General features: G+C 38.7%; 1 protein-coding gene across 8 annotated transcripts in view; it reads left to right on the forward strand.

Moving 5' to 3' along the window:
- Positions 1–24,567, forward strand: part of RBMS3 (RNA binding motif single stranded interacting protein 3) — a 708,718-nt gene that overhangs the window by 646,113 nt on the left and 38,038 nt on the right. For 6 of the 8 annotated variants that reach the window (XM_015544414.2, XM_015544420.2, XM_015544416.2 and 3 more), the window contains one exon: positions 3,009–3,056. The exons of the other annotated variants lie outside the window; for them this stretch is intronic. In XM_015544414.2, coding sequence (XP_015399900.1) covers positions 3,009–3,056 — 48 coding nt within the window. The remainder of the gene's footprint in view (positions 1–3,008; positions 3,057–24,567) is intronic. 8 annotated transcript variants of the gene reach the window in all.

Consider the following 24,567-nt stretch of genomic DNA (forward strand, 5'->3'; position numbering starts at 1 on the left):
CTTGAAGAATTTTCTAGCTTTTCTGCTTTTGTTTATTTTTTGTCACAGGATTCCCTCTATAGAACCAAAGCACTGTTATCCATAATTTCTTATCAGTCTATTGTAAGCTTTCGCAGAAACCTCTGGGGATTTTACTGTGTTATGAGAACCTCCAAATTGCATGACAATCTTGTTTTACAAGTTTCTTATCTCCTTTTCGTTTGTTCAGTTGGTGGTCACCAGTGGCTTCCAATGTCACCAGAATCTATTCAGAGAAATAAAAAGTTTTTGTTCTGCAGGCTCCTTATCTGCAGTTGTGTTTGTGCTCTCCAAACCACTGGTGATTTGTGAGGTCACTGGTTTCCCATGGTGTCACCATAGCCACTCACAAAGATAATCTTCTAATTGTAGTCCATTATTCACCATAGTTCTCTACATTTTTCAGTCACACCATTTCATTCTTACTGCTGTCAAATTCTAATGGTCTCAGGTGAAAATCCTGAATTATTCATTTTGCTTAGAGATGGTCTTTCTTTAAGTACTAGCTATGAACATGAGTATTAAGGCTGACAGTGATAAAAAGCAACACACGCTATTAAGTGGGCTCAGAATTAGGAAATAGTATTATAAATTCATAAGTGGTAGTGAGTATACTTGCCGGGAAAGTATCGATTAATTAAAAAATGGTCAGATACAAGAAAGAAAATACAGATAAAAGGAAGTGGTTTTAAAAATTTGTTTTAGTCTTAGCCTATGATAGATGAACTCTAATGGTAGTCTTAGAAACAATAAATACGCGTTCAGTGAAGGTCAAATATTGTGAAAGTTTATTTGCAAATATTAAGCTTTTACTATTTAAAAAAAATGGATTCTGAATCCAAATACATTAGCAACAGAATACAAAAGCCCCAATAGATAAAATGCCAAATAACATGAATAGGGTAATGAAGGAAGAAACAGGATGCCAAAAAGCACAAGAAAAAATAGTAATTAAAGACACAGTGAGTTAATCAAATATTCAAATGGACCCATACACATAACCTGTTAAATGATGTTACCAAGATAAAACATATTGCTGATGAAGGTGTGAGGAAATGAACATTCTCAATCACTGATGGTGTGATGATAGAAATCTAAATTTGTAAAAGTGTCTGTTGAACAGCAAAGTGGACAGTCAAGACACCTCAAAACAGCTCTGCCGACTCACCACACAGTCACAGTTTTGAGAAGGTATTCTATGGAAATATTCTAAAATAACAGAAAAGCCTTTAGACCTAAGAAATATCTGGCCCAGTGTTCTTTATAATGTCTAAGAAGTAGAATGATTAAATAAATCATAATCCATCCATGAACCAGAATGTGAGGCAGCATGAAGTTATAGGAGTTTAAGATGGGAAAAGGATTATTTATAATCTTAAGTCCAAGAGCAGGATGTAAATTTTCACGTGTGGAGTATCAACTATGAACAAAATATTTATGAAATAAGGCTATAAGAAATACAAAATAAGTGTGGCTATTTCTGGATAATGGGATTAGAGATCACTTCTATTTTAATCATTTTACTTTTCTACATTCTCCAAGTATTCAACAATGAGCATGATTTACTTTTATGATTTATTTTTAAATGTTAAAAACATATTCTTGGGAAATGACTAGTGACATGGTCTTTAAATCAACTTTTTTTAGTTTGTAGTAATAATGTGTGATTACAGTTTTTTTTTAAGGTATTAGGAAATACTACCACTATGAATAAAATATTTGAAGGCCCTTTCGATATGATTCTACTTATTCCAGATTTGGAGATTATTATGATCAACTCACATTCACATACCTGTTTTGAGACACAAAGTAACTCATGCCCAAGGTTTATTTGCATTTGAATCTTTGATCCATGTTGGATTTTGCTGGTCCGAAGTGCCTTGCAATGTCCAAGTTTTATTGTATCTTCTCACATGCCATTTGCTTTTGAAAGGGGGATTATCATCATCCTTTTGTGGCAAGGAGATAAAATGGAGAAAGATAGGAAAATAAAGTTTGAGGTTTTAGTTTTTAAAAATGCAATGAATACTGGTTATGTGAATAGAATAAGGGTCACACAAGAGCATGTATTTTATTTAATCATGTTTTAGAAGTTTATTTGAATATGAGCACTACCTGATCCCTTTTACACAGTTCACCTCTCTAAGGGGAGTTGGGGCCATTTTTAGAAGGGGGGCCTTGGGCCATAAGCCGTGTCCCACTTACCTTTTTTAAGATCCTTGGTTTAAAGAATTGTGTTAAGCCAAAGTTTCATCTTCAAAACACAGATGTATTTGGCTTCATATAACCTGAAAGTCTGACATGGATGCGATGTAGTTTAAGTGAACCTTTCCCTACTATTTGCCACTTCCAATGCTATGACACTTTGGAAAAAGATGGCAATCATCTGTTGAATGGACTCTTTTCTATTTAATCTCTGCTCTCACAATTCCAGCACACGAAGCTCCTTGGCCTTGTCCAACAGCCACTGGTATCAGAGCCAGAGCTGAGTGATTACTAACAAAATCCTAGTCTCAAAGTGCATCAGTCTCCATAGAGTGTGGGAGTCTACAAATTTTTCATTTATCTCTTTTAAAATTTCAGTTCTTTTGTTCTCCTGAACTTCGTTTCACATTGTGCTCTGGGACCCTTCCAGATGGGCTCCTTTGTAGAACATTTGTGTCAACCAGAGAGGGTAAAAATGCCACATTGATTTCCCAATGGAGGGGCCCAAATGATGACAGACTGAGGAAGCTGACAGCATTCTAGGATAGCATGTACTGCTCTGGCAGGTCACAACGGGGCCTAACAACAGGTACCATGTGACAGTACTGGGGACCATTGTGTCAACTATAAACTAGGGATCATAGTCCCTAGTTGAGTGTTTCAAGGCAGGGGGCTTAGGCAATCATATGACATACAGTGGGCACTTCCACGTTTTAGAGCTAAGATTCTATTTTATTTTCTTTTGTACTTCATTGCATTCTCTCTCATGCTCTTTTCATTCAAAGATTCAGTCCCAAGACAGGATTATGATACTCCACCAGCTGTTGTGTCAGGTAGGAAAATTCTAATTCCTTTAAGATTTGATTGGAGGGGAGAGATGGAGGTTGCCTGGTTTTCTCCAAAACTCTTTAAAGCAGTGATTCTCAATAGGGCTGGGTACAGGGAATTTAAATTTTAGCTCTGGGATTGAGAGTGGGGTAGTTTATGTGGTTCAGAAAAAAGTACCTTTACTATTCCAATCCAGTTTTGTATATGGAAAATAAGTATGTTGTTTTTAAAATAAAAAGTAAAAGCTCAAAGATATTTGGTCTGTGAAGAATACACAGAAAATAGAGTCTATGTTCTGTGTATCAGTGATTCTGTTAGAAGGGTTCGTCACAATTTCTGGGAAGTGGGGAAAAGATATTCATGTTTATCAAAAGAGGGCACAGCTTAATAAAAAATAGTTTGAGAAGCACTGCTTTAGAGACCAGAATTCTGCTGAAATCAGAAAGTCATTCCATTTTGCTTGCTCGGCACCCAGCAAAGTGTCTGACACATAGTAGGTGCTTAATATAATTGTTTGTTGAATGAATCAAAAGTTCCAGTTTGTTCCAAAAATGGTATTTTGGATATTGAAAGAGAATCTGCCAATGTTGCATCCATACAACAAAGTGGCAGAGGTTGATTTGAGAATGCATTAGCATCTTGAGGATTTTAATTAGCAATATTTAAATTGTTTCATAAAATTCAGTGGTGCAGTTTGTAAGAGGGTATATGTATATGAAGAGGTTGGTTTTTTGTTTTGAACTGTACAGATTCCTCCTCTGTGCTTTCGCCTTAATTTTGAATTTTGGTTTCTTGCAAAGAGGAAAATGGGCATAATTTTTCATTTTTGTTTATTTTTTTAACTAAATGAAATACTGGCAGCCTGAGGAGATTTGAACTCTTTGATCCTTTGATGTGTTAGATGATGAGGACATAAAATCTAAACCAAGAAGGGCATTGGTATGACAGAGCAAGAGACGAAGGCCAGAAATAGAATGAAAGAGCCCAAAGGGCAGTGAAGTCTGGCAACTGAACAGTGGTTTTCAAGCAGAGAACACTGTGTTCTTGACCACCTGGTTTGCCTGACCCAGAATCTGAAGGGTAATCCATTTCTCATGTCTTGTGGACTTGTTTAATTATGCTCATGGCTGAATACTCATCTTAGAAATCCAATGGAGAAACAACGAGTTAGCTTTCAGCTGTAAAGTCACTTTGCTTCTCTTGAAGATCTCTACAACTTGTCATTAATTAAAATATCACATCTTTCCCAAAGTGTATTACCTGTCATATCTTAATGTGCCTATTTCATTTAGGATATGGGATCCCTGAGAAGATACTTTGTTCAATGCATACAGTCTTTATTTATTTAACATGTGGCTTCCACTCTTGATAATTCTCTAATATTCATCTTGGTGAAAGACACAAATTGGAACTTCCTTCAATTAAGTTTCCTGATTTCACTTTCAAGAACTAAATGAACAACAACAACAAAAAGGAAACATCAAGAGCGCTTCCTAGGTATCAGCCATCGGTCAGGCTCTTACACAGATCAATTGAGGCAGGACACCCGGCTGCTTGGAGCTCCCACGTAACTCCATAGACAAGTACCACTGAAAGTTCTTCGGCAGAGAAATAACTTGATCAAAGTAGTGCTTGGAGAAACTTCATCTGGCAATTTTGTGTGTGCCTAAGGAACAGAAAAACAATAACAGAATAGTTAGCAAAGCCAAATATGATATCATTAGAATAAAAAAAAATGACATTTCAGCTGTAGAGCATGAAGGAAGAGACTAATATAGACATAATAGAAAATAATAACATGGGGAGTGGGGAGTGTTACAGTCACTTCCCCCTTACAAGTTTGGAGTGGTGGTTTGACATTTTACCAATTTGCATGGATATCTTTGGCATCTTTGGTCTACAGCTAAATAAAAAGAGACTTACCTTCCAAGAGTTTGTCAGTTATCCGGTGGGCATAACTTGAATGACTTTTGAAAAATAGTGTACCAAACCAGTCACATAAAACAGACAGAGGTATTGTAACAGTTTCCTCTCATATCTCCCAATATGTCCATTTTGGACAACTCAAATAATCGGTTCTTTGGCAGATGCCAGAGCTGACTCAACTGCCATAATGTATCTGAGTTCAAGGCATCTGCTTCGTGATCTACAGAGACATAACCCAACCTAATATCATTTAGTCAACCGAGTATCAAACACTTATTGAACACCTTCTGAGTGCTAGACACTACACTTGGATACAAAGATGACTAGAAAATGGACCAATGGTAAAAAAAAAAAAAAAAAAAAAAAAAAAAAATCATGGTCTAATTTAATATTGCTGTTATGGTGGTTGTCATTGCTTGTGATGTTTCAATGTGTAAAGTATGAAGGAGCCAAAATCTAGAATCTAAAAAGAAGATCAGGAATAAGGTGAATTCTGAGCTGGATTGGGAAGGGCAAATAGGACTTGAGCAGTTGAACAACAGTGAGAAAGGCACACAAAGGGAACAGGACAGGATATGTAAAGTCTTGGAGACAAAAATGTGTAGGGTGATTTGCTGGTAGTCAGTTACCTGGAATTTTGGGGATGAAATAGGCTAGGTCAGGGTAAATCTGATTTTAGGCAAGGACTCTTTTTGAGTCACAGGTCACCTTGTTCTTTTATTTATTCAAATAATATTTACCGGGAGCATACTATGTGGCCATCATTGTGGTGGGGGCTAGGGATACAGCTTCCTTCTAAGAACCTAGGGTTGAATTAGGAATTTAGGTACAAACAGATGAGTACAATACAGTGTCAAAATTGTTTCTATATAGACAAATATGTTTAAGTTTGTAAATTCTTCAATAAGGTGCCTGGGTTAAAAATCTACATATGTCACTAGTTGTAGAACCTTGTGAAAATTACTTCTCTGTAGCTTATATCACTTATCTGAAGAAATAACAACAATTACCTCATAAGGTTATTGTGAACATTACAGATGTTAAGACACATAGCCCACTGAGAACAGATGCTGGCATAAAATAAGTGTTCAAATGTTATTAGCAACAAGTATATGAATCATTCTTGTTACAAGGTATTGTGGTGGCACAAAGAGAAACATCAACATACAGTAGAGAATTCAGGAAAAGGAGAAGAAACCTCTACGTGGAGACATAAGAATACGTGGGGATTATCCAAGTAAAAAATAAGTTGGAGAAGAAAAGCTTCAGACCAAGGGGGCAGCATATACAAAGGCTCATGGTTAGCAGGGGATGGCAAATTCAAGGAACTAGAGATGGTCCGTTGGGGCAGAGACACAAAGAGAGATGGGGAATAGAGAATACAAGCCTGGAGAAATAAGATGGGAGCAAAATCAACAGATATGGTTACTTGAGCTGTATCCTGATGGCAATAAATACTAAAAGGTGTTAAGTTGGAGACTGACATGACCACCTAGATACAGTGTGGTGAATGCATTGAAGAGACACAAAACTAGAAAAGGGGATCAGAACTCAAGAACCCAAGTATGAAATTGTGGAAATGAGAATGGATTGTTAACAAACTTGTGACATATTAACTGACTGGCTGTCACAATAGAAGGATAGACAAGAGTTGAGGTAGTTCCTTAAGTTCCTGGCAACTCAATGGCCTGAGGTGTCATTTGCTGAGATCTGAACCAGAGGACAGATGATCAAGTTTTGCAGGAAAGAAGCCAAGTTCAATGTAGTACATGTTGAGCTTGAGAGGTCTAGGAGGCATCCAAATGGAAATAATCAATGAATATTTGGATATGTGTGTCTGGAGCTTAGAAGACAGCTCTTAGCTAGAGATGATTTTTAAAGTTAACCATGGAATTAAGTCACGTCACCCAGAGAATGTGCTTAGAATGAAGAGAAGTAGGCAGATCCTTGAAAATACAAAGCCTGCAGAAAAAAGGAGCCTAAAATAAAGATTGGGAAAGACAACTACAGACACAGAAGGAAAACCAAGATTATAAGGTTTCAAACGAAGCCAAAGCAAGTTGAAAGTTTTTCAAGAGAGGACTGTGCAGTAAGATGAGTCCTTAAAAGAAGTCATTGGATGTAGTTACATAGAGAGCACTAGTCAATTTAATGGGGTGGTGTTAAGGGGAAGGGCAGAGACAGTGAATATCCTTAAAGGAAGTAGATGTAGCAAGTGCCAGAAACTTAACAGATTTGGCTTTGAAAAAGAGTAGAGAAGATAAAACCAAACAAATGGAGAATGGAATTGATTGATGTACTGATTTTTAAAGATTTTTTCAGGTGGGAAATATTTGGTCATGACAGAAAGAAGCCAGGAAAGCATTCTAAAGTTTGAAGATGTAATTCATAAAAGGCAGGAGTGATAGAACTAGGTCAATGAGGAAGGCAGACATCTCTTGTGGGAATGTGGGAGGGCAGGAGGAAGGCATGATGTTTGTGCCTATAAGTCTGTAAAAGTAGGAATAGGAAATCAAATGACTTTTCATGAGATAAATACTATTAGGATGTGAAGTATTAAGTGACATCTTCTGCGAGCAGGTGGGAAATGGCATGGGAAAGGATCTAAGAGAAGAGAGATTTGGAAAACTGTGGAGTAAGAAAGCCAATTACCAACACATAGAAAGTTTGAGGGGCAGTACTGGAAGTTCATCAGAAGCTAAAGATTATGGATTTCTGTGATGCCAATCTGTGAGGATGTTTGATTTTCCACTGTGGTGATCAGTAGCCAGGAAGGCAGACAGGTGGATTAATCCAGGGCTAAGGTTTTACTGACTGCAGTGAGAAAAAGGCCAATATGTGCTGACAATATTGGGAAGAGAGTGATTGAGTGACAAACCGCAGTTTCCCAGATCAATAGAAAGAGAATAGAGGGCTGTATGGGGTGGGCGAGAGGGAGAGACAGGGAAGATGGATTTCAGATTACAGATAACGAACTGTTTCTCAGCAAAGTCAAGGTCATGAGAGCAAGTGGCCAAAAGGTGGAAATGAGGTGAAGGTGACAGAGTTAAAGAAATCAAGTAGTAGGAACAGAAGAGGCCACTTTTGAAGTAAGTACTTTTGTATGCCTGAAATTTTTTTGTTTGTTTTTTGATACTAATAAGATGTGGGCCCATCACTGAAAGAATTGGTAGAACATTTCTGGAACACATTACAAAAACCCTAAGGACTTTTCCCCTCAGAATTTTAAAGAATGAAGTTCTTTCCAGAACACTTGGAATACAGACCTAATTAAAGGGAGAAGAGTATATTGGATCAGTGTTCTTCAGGGCATGATTTGTGTATCACTATGATGCTTCACATGATTTTAGGAGTGCAGGGACTCAAACTTGATATTTTCACTCCAGCAGCTGTATGGTTACTTCAATGTGAATTTGAATAATGTAGAATAAGTCCATCAAACACATAGCTCAAGGGATGCTTTGCTGAGGAAAAGTTTAAGGTAAACAGTTAAAATGTGAATACATTTTTTTAAGTTTATTTATTTTGAGAGAGAGAGAAAGAAAGAAAGAAAGAAAGAAAGAGTGGGGAAGGGGCAGAGAGAGGGAGAGAATCTCAAGCAGGCTCTGCACAGAGCCCAAGGCAGAGTTCGAACTCAGCAACCATGAGACCATGACCTGAGATGAGACCAAGAGTTGAACACTTAATCGACGGAGCCACCCAGGCGCCCTGTGAATACATACATAAATAAGTAAACCAACAGTAATTCGGGAAGAACAGGGGTACGGCAAGTGTGGCGATGTCTAAGAGAAGTAGCTACCGTTTGGGAAATGGAGTCCTAGATTTCCTTCATAGGAGGCACCGTTCCTTGTCCAAGTCTCTGCTCCACCTTACTGAGCTCATTTCAAGGACTGAAGACAGAAGGCTGGAACTACCCTGTATATTTTCACGCAGAATCACAGGAACCTGTTCTCTTGGTAGTGTTTCTTTTCCTTAATGATTGTAACCTCTTAAAAAGATCCTCCTCTTTTAGGCAAATTTGAATGAAAAAATGGAGAATACAGCATCATTTTTTTCTAGGCACCGTTGGATTTTAGGAGGAACATAGGAAAACTCCTATTTGTTGTCAAATTTGTTGTCAAATTTCTATTCCAGTTGCTCTGATCTGAATTTTTCTGAAGGACATCATCAAGAAATCAAGCAAAAGACTGCTATGGACAGAGAACTGAAGTAGAAACAAAATCCATTCTTCTTTCTTTTTATTTGTTTTTTAATTTTTTTATGTTTATTTATTTTTGAGATAGAGAGAGAGCAAGCATGGGAGGGGCAGAGAGAGAGAAAGAGAGAGAGAAAGAGAGAGAGAATATGAATCCCAAGCTGGCTGCATGCTGTCAGCGCAGAGCCCGACGTGGGGCTTGAACAAAGGAACTGTCAGATCATGACCTGAGCCGAAATCAAGAATAAGACTCTTAACCAACTGAGCCACCCAGGGGCCCCTCCATTCTTCTTTTCTAAAAACCTTAGAGTTCAAAATTTGAACTTGTGTTTGGGAAAAATGAAAAAAATAAAAAAGAAGCCAAAAATGCAAAGGAATGCATCAATTATGGAACATATATTCATTTCCTGTCTTATCTTTTCTACATACCAGCTAAAATAGGTTGAGAATAGTCAGTGTTATCAGGACAACTTCACAATGAAGTTTCACAGAAAAAGCATGTGTAAATCACAATATAGTTACACTCAGCAGTCAAATATGAAGTCCTTAAGAGTCAGGTTTCTGGACAGGGAGTCATGCTCTAAGAATGAAGTCCTTTTCAGGGGTGCCTGGGTGGCTCAGTCGGTTAGGTGTCTGACTTCAGCTCAGGGCATAATCTCGTGGTACATGAGTTCGAGCCCCGTGCTGGTGGGCTGTGTGCTGACAGCTCAGAGCCTGGAGCCTGCTTTGGATTCTGTGTGTGTGTCTCTCTCAGCCCCTCCCCTGCTCCTGCTCTCTCTGTATCTCTCAAGAATAAATAAACAGTTAAAAAAATTTAAAAAAAAAGTGAAGTCCTTCCCAGGGATACTTGTCCAGATTAAGGACATATTCATTGCTAAAACAGCATACAGCTTTGTTGCACAGTTTTCGCTAGCCAATAGCATCACTTTGCATTGGAGAGCCTCATTAGTTTGGAATTGGTGATGCTGTCTCCCAAAGGTTTGGTTGAAGCCTATCTATATACTGCCTCTTCTTGGGTGGGAATCACTTTAATTTTTTTAATTCCACTATTATTATTGGGAGGGGGGGTGGGAATCATTTTCTAAAACTAGCCCATAATTAGGGGCGGGGACATGTCCAAGCCCCTTCAGAGAACAAAACACCATTTGTTCTCTGAACAAAATTTGTTTTCGTGGCTACCACGAGCTAATTACAAATGATTTCCATCTCTTAATTAAAAATTAGGTCCATTAGTACCTCCAATTAGCAACAATTAGCCATTAAATTGTATTTACTGTAAAAGACCTGACACAGAGTTATGTGTTCCTACAAGCCATGCATGAAAATCAGTTTCATTTCTTTGCTCAAATACTGCACATCTATTTTAATTACAAAATTGCATTTGTTTAAATGTACTAATTGCTCGTTTCTTTTCAATAAATTCTAATAAGATTTTGTTCTACTTATTATTCACTCGTTCAGCTAATATTTACTGAGCTCCTATAGCGCTACAAGGAAGCAAGGCTAGATGGCATAAAATAGAAATGTACCCATTGCCTTCAAAGAACATAGAATCTAACGACAGAGCCCGGGGTTGGAAAGACTTGTCGTATAGCACAGCATGCCACAGACACCATAAAAGCAGTTTGCAGAACATATTTTGGATGAGTAATTGACAAACAGGCATGTGCATGCTGCACCGCGTTCCTGCTAGTGCATTTATATTGTTCACTACATTACAACCATAAAGCCTTAGAGACTTTTCCTGTGGGGCCACAATTTTTATTGCTTTATTCAAGTAACTGATAACTAAAGGGAGCTTAAGCAAATAGACTATTCTGATATATAAACATCACTAATTTAACCCAGTTTTGGGGGGGGAATGGGTACGGAGGTAGTTGGGGTAGAAGGTTGCAAAGTTTTATGCCTTATTTTCTGATCCAACAAGTTTTGTTTTTTTTTTTCTGTAAAGGTCCATACTACAAATATTTTAGGCTTTGATGGCCATACAGTGTATCATAACTACTCTACTCTGCCATAGGGGCGGAAACAGCCACAGACTATGTGTAAATGGATGAACATGGCTATATCCCAATAAAGCTTTATTTATAAAAACAGGCAATAAGCTGGATTTGGCCTATGGACTATGTAGTTTGCCCATTCCTGCTCTGATCAATGTGTTTTTGTAAGTATTCCAAATTGAATGCTATGACTGACATCACAATAAGCACAAAGGACATTTCATTTTAAAATTGGCATTTTTTGTGTTTTTTTAATTTCATGAAAGGCACATGAAACATCAGAAAGGCAGAGATAGGAGAGGTTGAGATAAAGACTGAGAGCGACATTTCTTAGTATTTTAGTGTGTACAACATAGTTTGTAGTACTGAAGTATTAAAACTATAAGGACCTTTTATATTTTTCACATACTCATCATATATTGGTTTCCTGGGACTTATTTGTACCAGCAATGGAGGATTATCAAACAGGAAAATTAAATATATATCCTGTGTAATATCCTCTTGACAGCCTTAGAATTCTATGCTTCTAGAAATTTATAGAGAAGGTAAGAGATCTGTCATCCCAACAGATTTGTAGTAAAAAAAAAAATGTATTTTACATCTTTGTCACCCCACCGAGGCTGGAATTCTCATGGCTGCTGTGGTTGATTGGTGTCCACTGAAGTCATTCTTGACCTATCAGCACTAGCTAGTTAATCCTGTTTCCCCCTGGGTAACCACTTCCCCGAGTACCGTGTTCAGCTTTGCTCTCAGGGAAGCTTTCCTGGGTTTGTGCGAAGATTTAACACTGCATAGGGCAGACCTGGGAGGGCTGGAGATAGGACTGACCTTCTGTGGCAGGGGCAGAGAACATTCCACTTGGTCATGCTGCACACACGTGGCATGCGAAGGCAGAATCCAAAATGCTATCTCCTTTCGACAGAATCCTCCTTGAGGAGCAGCGATGGGCTCAGTGCACACCCAACCACAGCTCTTAGTGTCACTTAGTACTCCAGTCAGCTACAGAGGCGATACTCTGCAATGGCAGCAGAGGAAGAGAGCATTTGCAAGGCAAGGATCAATTTTAAAGGAAGCTAATTGCGTGTGCAGGAATCAGCACATCCGGTACATGTAATCAACAGCGTAAAGTGGGCACTCGAGGTTCCTGCCAGAGAATCCAGCCCTGAATCGACTGTGATTCAGCACTTGCCGGAGGCAGGCTTGAGACATCTGATACTGGACAGACACGGCCTGACAGGCGTGCTAACATTTCTCTAGACTCGGTGTTAAATTAGTTTATCAGAAAGCAAAATACCTGAACCGTATGATTGCACATCCCTATAGAAATGCTTTCTCAGAGTTAAAATGTGATGTTTAACCTCTTCTTTCTGAGAAGGGTGACACATGACACGGACACTTAATATCACTAGCTTTCTGGAGACACTACAGTGGAGTAATTGTCCATTATTTTACCAAATGTTCCTTATATAAAGAAGTACATGATGAATTGCTGCTTGAGTTCAGTGCCCCGGCAAGTATCTCTCTCCAGATGAACACATATCCTTCTTTTAACTCACATTCCAAAACACATGACTTAATCTATTTCCCTTTTGGCCTTAGCCATCAGGGCAGTTCGAGTCAGATAAAGTATATTCCAAATGTTCCCGATGGCGTGTTCTCTCTTTTTTTAGTAGTTGTTTATTTTTGAGAGAGAGAGAGAGAGAGAGAGAGAGAGAGAGAACAAGCAGGGAAGGGGCAGAGAGAGAGACAGAATCCGAAGCAGACTCCAGACTCTGAGCTGTCAGCACAGAGCCTGATGCGGGGCTCAAACTCACCATGAAATCACGACCTGAGCCGAAGTGAGACACTCAACTGACTGAGCCACCCAGGTGCCCCAAGCATGTTCTCTTGATTGCTCTCAACTCTTCATTGATTACTGGTGTTTTTAATTGTGCTTTTTAATATAGTGCTTCATTATTTAAACCCTTCCCAGATTTGACTTGGAAATACAAAAGCTCTAACGTTTATGGTTAAAAAAATGAAAAAATACTAATGGGCTCAGGGAAGTTTGTGTGCTATAGTCTTAGTGGCAAGATAAAATGAAAGATGATTGTGATTATGTGTTCCTCTGATCTAAAAATTGGCCAGGAGGCACTGCCTTCATTCATTCACACCCATGCAACTCTGAATAGGAAAAAGTGTGGCATAATAATGAGAAGTGGCTTTCAGAACCAAGAAGGTGTACGTGATTCCTGGTCCAACTATTTAATAATTATTTCACAATAACAGCTACTTAAATTTTCTGAAGCTCAACTCTTCCTCTCCTTAAGTACAGATAGCGCATTAAACTCCTATGAGGATTAATTGAGATCATGATCTAAAGTACTCACTACCTACCTGGGTCATAATAGATATCAAGTAATTGAAGCTTCCTTTCCTCTTCCTTTCCCTGCCTTCAGAGAAGTATGTTAGGCTTTTTGAAGCATCACTTACCTTACATTTGCCATAAGAGACTGAACCAAAGCTGTTGTAAAATAGAGATTCCAAACCCAATATCTAACAATAGAAGAAATATTAAAGGGGTTTATCTCTCTTCCCTATGATCTGAACTATTATTAGTTGAATCAATACAATAAATAAAATTTAAGGCTTTTTTTAACATCCTGAAAAAATAATATTTATAGTGAAAAAGGTGACAGAATTGAACAACCATTAAGGATTTTGAGTCCTAAACATGCACGTGAAACTAAAAGAGTGCATTAAATGATTATCATATATGTTTTTAATTTTTTCCTAAGCTTTGTGAAATATTGCTTTAAAACTTGTATCATCTGCAGGGCACCTGGGTGGCTCAGTCGGTTGGACATCCGACTTTGGCTCAGGTCATGATCTCACAGTTTGTGAGTTCGAGCCTCACATCGGGCTCTGTGCTGACAGCTCAGAGCCTGGAGCTTTCTTCGGGTTCTGTGTCTCCCTCTCTCTCTACCCCACCTGGCTCACACTCTGTGTCTCTCTCTCTCTCTCTCTCACAAGTAAATAAACAATAAAAAAATTTTTTTAAACTTGTATCATTTGCTAAAATTTTAATAGCACAGTCTTTCAATAGATATAATACTGGGGAGCTATTTTATAGACCAGGAAAACATGAATGGATTCCTATAAAGATGATGCCAGTGATGACTGTAATGATATGGGCTGCAGGGGTAGCGGTAGTGACCTCTACAATTTTCCCCACTTCTATTCATTAGATCTCAACACCGTGGCATTTATGATGGAACTGAGAGAACACATATTTCTCGATTAAAGTGGCGTGGAATTTTTGAGCGATTCTGTAGTCTCAAGTCAGTCTTAATTGTTTGTGTGAATTCATTCTCCACCGACCAGGAGTATCTCTGCAACCACTTGACTGCTGCTTTTAACACTTTCCATATTGAAATCGCATTTCAAATGATATATTGTAGCCCTTGCATGCAGCACTTGAAACAACCTAAAACCTTCTCAGTTTATTTAATGGGAAAAATCCAGTCTCTTGTGGTTTCTGGAATTGAGAAAATATGTTTGACGTTGGGGCCATATATAATGGACTTTAATTACATGTGGATATTAAGTCTAACTTCCATAAATTATGTATGTTATATATATAAATATAAAATTATGCATGAAAATGCATGTGCCTATGCCTTTAAAAATGTACATTTAAAGCAAAATCTCCTAGTTTTGGAGGCAATTTGTTTGCCCAGGCTGCAGATCACAAAATATTTATTCCTGCCAAAATCACGGTGGTGATTTTTCAAAGTCCCATTTGCCACCCAAGATATTGCTTACACATCCTGCTTTTCTACCACTAACTTGTATTCATTTTGATAATGTGGAACATATCACAACAAGTATATTATTTCTTATCAGTCCAGTCCTTTTTTACTTGTCTGAACTGTGCACTTTGGTACACTATGATTTAGCTTTGATACAATATTGATTGGAAAGCCATCAGCTATCTGACCTAGCTACTACATATCAAAAACTATAGCCACTTCCCATCAATTTTCCTTAAAAATGGAAAACAAGAAGTTGAAAAGATTTTAAACCAATGGTGCCCTTTAATTTACATGCGATGGACATATTTCAGCTGGCAACCAAACCGAGTTGGATTCAGGGTAATGGATTGCAGGCCAGTAAAAGGCATAAATTTAATTACTTTATGTGCCTGCCTGCATCCAGCAGGCTGCCCAAGAGACTTAGGTCTGGGAAAGCATAGGACTCCAGATTCAGGAAATGGGAATTTCATTCCTAATTGAGCAGTTACTTTAGCAAATCCAATATGTGGAGTTAGTTTAAAAAAATCATTGAGATTTTTGAGATATTTGTTCTGGAAAATTAAAGCCTACTAGCCAAAGAAGACCAGAGACCAACTAGAGTCAAATTAGATTTACTAACTTGAAAAATGGGGGAGAAGTTGTAGGTGAACTGTGGAGGATGTCAGACGAGGGAGTTTGGAGGGGCTTAAAAGATTCGAGCTTGTACAATATGATTTGGGGAAGGGCTTCGTGAAGTGACAGTTTATTCTGCAGTGGGTGCTATCAGGAAGCGGGGGGAAGTGAATGCTTGGGGGTCTTAGTAAGTATTGTCTATTAAGGGAGAGGAACAAAGAAAGCTGGAGTTGCCATTGGTAATGATGCAGTAGTCACACACATTAGACAGAAAAAGGAGGTGTTTAATTATTTTTAGGTTTGCAAAATGCCCTTGCCTCCGTCTTTTATCCCCCAGTTATCAACTGTTCTTGTCTGATAATTGTTGATAATCCTCAAAAATTGTTTAATTGGGAATACTATGACCTTGCTAATAGCTACCAGCTAATTAAAGATCATTTGAAAGATTTCCATAAATTCTTTCCTTATCTAAAGGGCAATTATAATGTTGCCTGACAAAAATAGAACATTCAATGGCCTTGATAAAATGTAAATACAAACATGAGAAAGGTCAAAATGTGTTTTGTTTATCATAAGCATTGAGTGTATATGGAATGTACTGCTAATATAAAAATGAATCTATGTACATGAAGAATACCTTATGTTCAAGGTGCTGTGCTAAGGACTTAACGTGGATTGATGTGTTACATTTGATTGTCACAACCATCCAGTAAGGAAGTTTCTGTGTCCTCTACAAAATGCTTCTTCACAAGCTCAGCTGGACCCCCACTCATATTTATCCTCCTTCAGCTGTTTTAAACTTTGCAACCTTCTCAAGTTCCAAACAGTCTTACCATTTATGCTCAGAATATGGCTACCTTCTCCTTTATGAGATGATGGATACCATATTTGATCTGATCCCCCACAGATGTAGTTCAAATGTCTGTTTCTTCATTCTCCCTCTCTTCCTGTCCTCCTGTATTTTGTCAAGTCATAGCCTTGTCTTTGCCAATGTTAACCCTTCCTTCTACGGTGTTGTTTTTGTGTCTTATCCTCTGACGTTCTTACAGCAGTGATCCCACACACACGTTCTTCAACATATACTTATTCATTGGTGATATTTCCTCTGCTCAAACAAAAACAAAAACAAAAACAAAAACAAAATGGTGTAGGTCCTTTCTATCTTGTTTCCCAGGGTGCTGGTCTTAGGGCACTTTGCTTTTCCTCTCTTCTGAGTGAAGTCATCTACCTCCTCAGCTTTAACTGTCACGTAGATGGCCTCCAAATCTCTACTGTTCATCCCATCCTCTGAGTTCTGTGCCCTTGTTTCTAGATACCTCCCAAAAGTTTCCCCTTCCACTTACACCAACCACCCTTTGCTGGCTCACTGAAGCCCAGACTCCATATTCACAATTCAAGACTCATAATCTTTCCTCCCAGTCTACTTTCTCCCACAGACTTCCCTAGGGTTCGAACAAACCATTTATCAGTATTATTTCTCCAAGACAAGATTTTCAACATTGAGTGTATCTATGAGTTTAGGATTGCTATGGTCTTTGATGGTGGCTTGGAGTACAGCTCCTCCTTTTGGGTGAGAACCATATGATTTAATACTGAACTGAGCTTGGAGTAGAATAGAAAATCTCTTATAAACTGGCAAGACATTTTTCTTCCAAGCAATTGCACTTCAAACCTCGGAGACATTTTGGCTCACTCTTCCCTACATGCAACTTTCATTTTTCTTATAAATTTCACAATATACTTGGAATCTGCCATCCCATTCTATTCTATTACCCCAGCGCAGGTTGGGTCATTGTTACCTTCTAATTTTATTACTGTAATGTCAATAGCTGGCCTCTCCCTTTCTTATTCAGCCTTCACATAAATGCCTGAATAAACTTTGAGATTAACATTTTTATTTTAACTTGATCTGCAAGGATGTGATCTTAAGGTAACAACTGAGAGTTCCTTAGTAAATACTGATCCCTACTCTATTCTTTCACTGTCAGGGAGAAGGTACAGATTAGATCTCGGAGTCTAAAGGCAACTTTTCTAATACCAACACTCAAACTTGCATACTAGTACACACCAGAAATGTTACACTACTCAAAGCAGTGTCACTACTCAAAGATGGCTTACAGAGATTGTTCTACAGGGACCTGGGCGTTAAAACTGTGTCATACTGTATAACCACAGTGTGATGATTGCTCATTGGTCTCTTTGTGAGTGCAGACCTAAAAGTTTTCTGAGAAGAATCTTATCTTTCCTGCAGCTACCCTCCAAATAGTGGGAAGTTTATTTTTGATGGAGTGAGTGGGTTTTCTGAAATTCTTAGCCTCTTCAATTTGACTCTGTCTATCCAGTGCCAAGTTCAGCATTGGGGCTTATGTGTTACCAACAGCAAAGAAAGCTATATTGCAAGTCCTTGTCAAAAAGTACAATAATTCCAAAGTCACTGATGATCATACCTTTCAGAACTTTGGCTAAAAGAACATAATATGTTTGGAGGACTATTTGGATAATCTGCAGTATATCCATTCTCCTTAGTTATTCTAAATTATAACCCTAGATTAAGCTGAAGAAGTTGTTTTACTTGGAATTCTGTGTCCCAGTGACCCCCTGAAAAATAGCTTTTTCTCAAGTATGCATTGGCACAATGCCATTAACTTCCATTTGAAGGACACTATAATAACAGCCCTTGGAAATTTGCTTTGCTTACTTTAAAGTTTTTGCTCCTTAGACTACACAGTACCTGCTCTTTTCTGACCCATGGGAGAAATTTCTCTCTTGCCTCCATACTGGGAATTATTCGTCTATGAATCTGATTTATTTTCTTACCTAATAGACATGGCGAATCATGTAATCCATTGCTAACTAACTCTGATGAATTTTAATGGTACATATTTTATTAGCTCTGTTCACTTCATCTCACTTTTTTCCCTTCATCTCATTTTTCTCACTTATTTGGAACTACAACATTTTATACAATTTTGGAAGCCACCTGAAATCCTTTTGGGGAGCAAGATGAGCTATAATTACATAAATGAGTGGAGACTCCTAATGCATCCAATTCTGAGTCACGAGCCACAACTCAAAGTTTGCAAGAATTAAGGACGACCCGTCAACTTTGTGTTCAAGGCCTGCCACAGTAGAATCCTCAAGCTACCCTTCCAGTGCTTTTCCTACCGTGTCCCTCCATAATTCTGTTCTTTCACTGGTCATAAGTGTTTGTGGGATGTGTTTGGCTGTGGGCACTTTCTTGCTTGCTTGGCCTGTGCTGACATTCTACCTGGAACTTCATCTCTGCCATACCTGCAGTTTCTGCTACTCATGTCTTCCTCATCTTTAACAGTGTTTCTGCCATGCATCTTCTCCCAGTTTTCATGGCCAGGTATGATGTCACTTTATTTTGAAACCTCAAAGTCCTCTGTTCGCACCTGTTGTGTTCCACCTGACAGCATAGACATTTGTACATTCCTCGACACTTCTCCACCCCCATCTTTAGACTGCAGGTCCCTGGAGGTTTGGCGTTCAAGAGCTGTGCTATTCCCATTATCTCTACTTTTTCTAAAGCTCAAATTTTTGATGAAAGTAAAAATCTTTAAATGAGGCCTCACGCTCAAGTATAGGCTTCAGTGTTGACTTTTACTCCAAATAAATGTGGAAGACAAAATGTGAAGGCCATACATTTTGAATTTTCTTGCTTGAATTTTCTCTAATAGGCCTAAACTTTTGGACAATTTTTTTCCCCAGAAAGTTACTCTAATTAACTGTCATGTCTTGACAGGATTAGCATGACATCCATCTGACTGGTCTTGCTGATTCAAGCCTTACCCCACCCCAATCCATTCTCTCTACAAACACCAGCGCCATCTTTCAAAAACTGTTTCACATCCTTCCACAGCCTTCAAAACATCCTCTTCAGTCCTTAACCCATGCTACATCCTTCATGATCCCCATGTCTATTCTCCACACTCATCTCTCACTACTTCTGTGTTCCAGTTATAATTACTTTCAGTTTCCAGGATGGACCAAGCCTCCAGGGTCTTTGCCTAAGTGAAAATATAACTACGAGCTATCCCTTCTGTCTAGATGCCTAATGCTTTTCCCTCTACTCTTCAATTTGCTAATTTGGGCTTATTTTCAGGGATTGTCTCAGAGGGTTTTTTTTTTTCCTCTTGGATGTGTCCTTCATCCTTCTATCTTGTCTTACAGGTGGCACTTTCTCTTCTTCTTTTAGGTACTGCAGAGTATCTTCATCATAACGTTTAACACACTGAATCATCATTTTCTGATTAATTATCTTTCTTTCCCTCTAGAGTCAGACTATAAAGTCTTTTAGAGCAGAGACTACTCATATTTGCCTTATTTCCCCATTACCCAGCAGCATCTGGGTAGTGTTTAATAAATATTTGTTGACTGAACAAATGATGGTCACATGTAATAATGCTGATTTGGTAGACACACCTATATAATCCTAACCTTAACTTAAAAAAAAATAAAATAGTAAAAGGAAAACAGACTCAGAATTCCTCCCAAATTTTGGAAATTTGAATTAACAACTAAGCGTAGAAAGCTTTCTGAATGGGATAGAAAAATCTCATGAATAAGAAGGTGGGAGAAAAAGTGAAAAGATTTGGAGGTAATAGGATTTTTGGGAAAGGAGCCTTAATGAAATAATTTAAAATGTTAGTTGAAACCCACAGTGTGATTGTTAGAAATATGACTGCCCTTCAGCAATGCTGAAGATTGCTGGAAGATTTCATTTTGTTAATTGTTTTCCCTAGATAGCCATCATATTCATTTATCTTTCTAACATCATTATAATTGATTCCCCAGAGTCACCTTCTGAAAGTACTTTCAGACCCTTTTTGTTGCCCAGATCCCTCACATGCACACCACTGCAAACACAGTGGTCCCAATGACATAGCATCTTTGCTGTGTGTGTGTGTGTGTGTGTGTGTGTGTGTGTGTGTGTGTGTGTGCGCGCGCGCGCGCGCGCATGTTAATTCCTCAATGGCCTGTGTCATACGTTTTGCAGATTGCCTAGAAGACATGCATGCAGGTGCCCCACGCTGATTGTGACTGGTAATCAGGGCAAGAATGGCCTTTAGCTCTTTTTTATTAATGCAATGGAAAAACACCATACCCAATCCATTAGTGGTGCACTATTATATTAAGAGCTTACTGAAGAAAGGCAGCCAGCCACTGGACACAGGGCTCGTTTCCCTTAAATAGGATTTTCATCCATGATCAAACAAGGCACCCTTTTATCTAGCAGGAAAGTTTGTGCTGTCTCCCTGTCTCTCTTTCTCATTTTATTTTGTCCTAATTTATCCTAGCAGTCCATAAGGAACTTAACTAATGTTTTCTAAATGACACTGAAAATTCTTGCAGATTAACAATGTACATAGGGATTAAATATCAAATTGTCTTTTGAAAACTTTTCTCTTTGATTTTTCCTATCTGTGGATTTTAGTTGCTTGAATTTCTTACTCTCAAAGAGATGTTTTTCCTCTTGGTTTTTCTCGTTATAAAACTGGCTATAAATGTAAAATAAGCAGCCATTCTGTTTGGGTTTATTTTTTATTATTATTCTTTTAGCATTCATGCAGATAAAACTCCCCTGTTATTTTCATTCCTTTAGGAAATTATGTTTGTTTGATGGCCTTGAACTTGGCTAGTTTAGGCAAGATTTGAGGGTTTGTTTGTTTTTTTAATCCCTTAAACTCAATTGAATTATTTGGCCCCTAGCTTATACCGTAAGGTATCTGTTTGCATTAAAGCTCACACCACTGGCATTTATACTTATCACCCAAGCTATTTAGACATCAGGTTCATTTGAAGAACTAATGCCATGTGAGGCTAAAATACATAAGCGTGTACAAGGCCTAGCTTCTAAAATACCTTTCTGTAGTAATCTCATCAAGAGGGGAATGCAGCCACTCAGCCACGGCACAGCAAATCAATTGCATAGACCTTTTTCTATATTCACTAATTTGTGTGTTAAAAATGAGCATTGGGGAACCTGGGTGGCTCAGCTAGTTAAGCATCTGACTTCGGTTCAGGTGATGATCTCACCATCCGTGAATTCAAGCCCCGAGTCAGGCTCTGTGCTGACAGCTCAGAGCCTTGAGTCTGCTTCGGATTCTGTGTCTCCCTCTCTCTCTGCCCCTTCCCTGCTTGTTCTCTGTTTCTCTCTCCCTCTCTTAAAAATAAAATAAAAACATAGGGGCACCTGGGTGGCTCAGTCAGTTAAGTGTCCAACTTCGGCTCAGGTCATGATCTCACAGTTCATGAGTTCGAGCATGCATTGGACTCTGCCTCAGATTCTGTGTCTCCCTCTCTTTCTGCCTCTTCCCTGCTCATGCTCTGTCTCTCTGTCTCTATCTCAAAAATAAACATTAAAAAATAAAAAACAATATAAAAACAAAAACATTTAAAAAAATTTAAAAATAAATAAAAAATGAGTGTTAAAGTAAGTAATACAACCCAAGTGCTCTTGTCAAAGCATGGAGAAGTGCAGTTTTTGTGTTCATTTCTGCAGTGAGCTCCCGTCATCACTTTTCCTTACCGTGGTCCACTGTCGGTGACCACACAGAAGGAGAAGACATGAGAAGATGACAGTACAACACAAGTACCTCATCCAGTGCTAGTGCGGGGCACTAGGTTCACTGAAGGAATGAACCTAGCTTTGAGGAAGATCGGCATTTAGAGCCCCGTCCTTCATGTGCTCTCTCTCTGTGTCCTCCCTGGAGCTGCCTTTTGATCTGTAAATGAAGATAATGATAATACCCCACAGGGAGATACGGTGTGAGCTCAGTGAGAAATTCCGACAGTCATAACAGGCCTTCAGTCTACTAACTTTCTAGGATTCCAAATTTATGACTTCACGTTTTCAGTTCTCTGCCATGGGTTCTCAAGGTGTGGCCCTAGACCAGCGGCTTCAGCACCTCCTAAGAACGTGTGAAAACACAATGCTCAGGCCTAGTCGCATCTCTTACAAGCTGTCCAGGTGACAGTGATGCTCACTCAAGACTGAGAACCACTCCGAGCCAGTCAGCCAACCACAGGCAGGCGAAGGGGGGGAAGGATGGACTAATGAAGACAATGGAGGGAGTGAAACTGCTGGTGGAAAGAAAAGGAGAACGTTAATTTCCTCCATTGTTCAAGTTCTTTTCTTCCAGAATCCTATTATACATTGTTGTTGCCTTGTACAATTTCCTTCCTTCTGCGTGACATTTAAAAAAAAAAAGCAGAAAACCCCCCATAATTTGGCATGGAATGGAATATGAGTATGGTGGGTCCCTTTGAGGAGAACCCGAGAAATCCCTATGTGAGTTTCTGCAGTATACGCAAACTGTCAGGATTCATAGCGTATGAGGATAGGGTAAGGAGATCCTAGGAAAACGAAATAAAACGAATTGGCACAGTGCGCACATCCACTACGGCATGGTGGTTATGTGGTTACTTCAGGAGGGTCGTAGGAATGTTAAGCCTCTGTGTGTTTGTGTTTTTTTTAAGTTTATTCATTTTCAGAGAGGGAGAGTAGGGGAGGGGCAGAGAGAGGGGGGGAGAGAATCCCAAGCAGGCTCCATGCTCTCAGCGCAGAGCCCGATGTGGGGCTTGATCTCATGAACCATGAGATCAAGACCTGAGCTGAAACCAAGAGTCTGATGCTTACAACCGAGCCACTCAGGTGCCCCTTAAAGCTCTATTGTGAAAAGACCAAGACTCATATGCATTATATATGCATATATAATGCATGCATATATGCAATTATACCCTGTCAACAAGCATCTGCCTCACTACCACATTCTTTTGAGCCTCTAGTAATTAGAACAGTGACTAAATTGGCCCTTTTTATTTTCCACTGGTGTCAGATACAGCTAAAAGGATTACACCGTACTTGGATATTAATGCTCTTTTGTAACTGGCAACATTTAATCCTGATTATTTACTGTTTGTATTTCTAAAATATGAAAAAGTAAAAACAGAGCTTTCAACTGTGTCCCCAATTTCACACCCAGGTTGACCTTCATGGTCTATAGACTCACTATGACTCACTACAAATGAAGACAGTTGGACTTTTCTCTCCTCCTGTCCACGAATCCCCACGCCCTCTTTTTGCCAGTGCTACAGAATGAATTCTGTGTACAATTGGGAAGAATATGTTTTACCTACATCTCGTGCCTTTACAATTATTTTCAATTCCTTTGGGGATACACACACACACACACACACACACACACACACACACGTATATATACATATGTATGTATATATATGTGTACACATGTGCACATATACACATGTATATATACATACACATACATATATGTTTCTGTTTTACTTTCCTGTTTTTAATGCAAGATAAAACTCCAAGGAAGAATGATAGAAATCCAGAGTACAAAACTTGAATGTATCACTTAAACTTGATTAGTCTTTGGTCATTATGTGAAATATAGATTTCCTTATGGAACATATTTAAGCATAATTTCCCAAACAGCTCCTAGGATAGCAGATCTAAAATTTTGTAGGATATTAGAATCATCAGGGGAGCTTTAAATATCCAAACACCCAGGCCATGCTCCTGGCTATCTGTAGGTGGGATCTAGGCACCAGTATCTTGTTAAAGCTGCCCAGACAATTCCAATGTAAAGCCAAGCTTAAAAACCAGAGTCCTTGAGAATGCATCTTAGGCTCATGAAATGTTAATGTACTTTAAAAAAAAAAAAAAAGAAAAAAAGAAAGTTCTAAGATTCTACACATTTAGGAAATGTCGCAAACTGTATTTGTCTTCCTAAAGATGTTTACAGATTCACAATGAATATTTGCCCATTTAACACTGATAAGTCCTGCAGGGGCAGGGCGGGGGGGTGGGGTGGAGTGTGGTGCGGGGAGAATGGTAGATGTAAAGAAGGAAAAAAGGAAAGGAGAGAAAACGACCCTCCCCCCACACCATGAAAAACCAAAATGTCTATATAATTGGTTTATTCCCTCATTTTTT

Source organism: Panthera tigris, chromosome C2 (genome assembly GCF_018350195.1).
Source record: "Panthera tigris isolate Pti1 chromosome C2, P.tigris_Pti1_mat1.1, whole genome shotgun sequence".
NCBI lineage: Eukaryota > Metazoa > Chordata > Mammalia > Carnivora > Felidae > Panthera > Panthera tigris.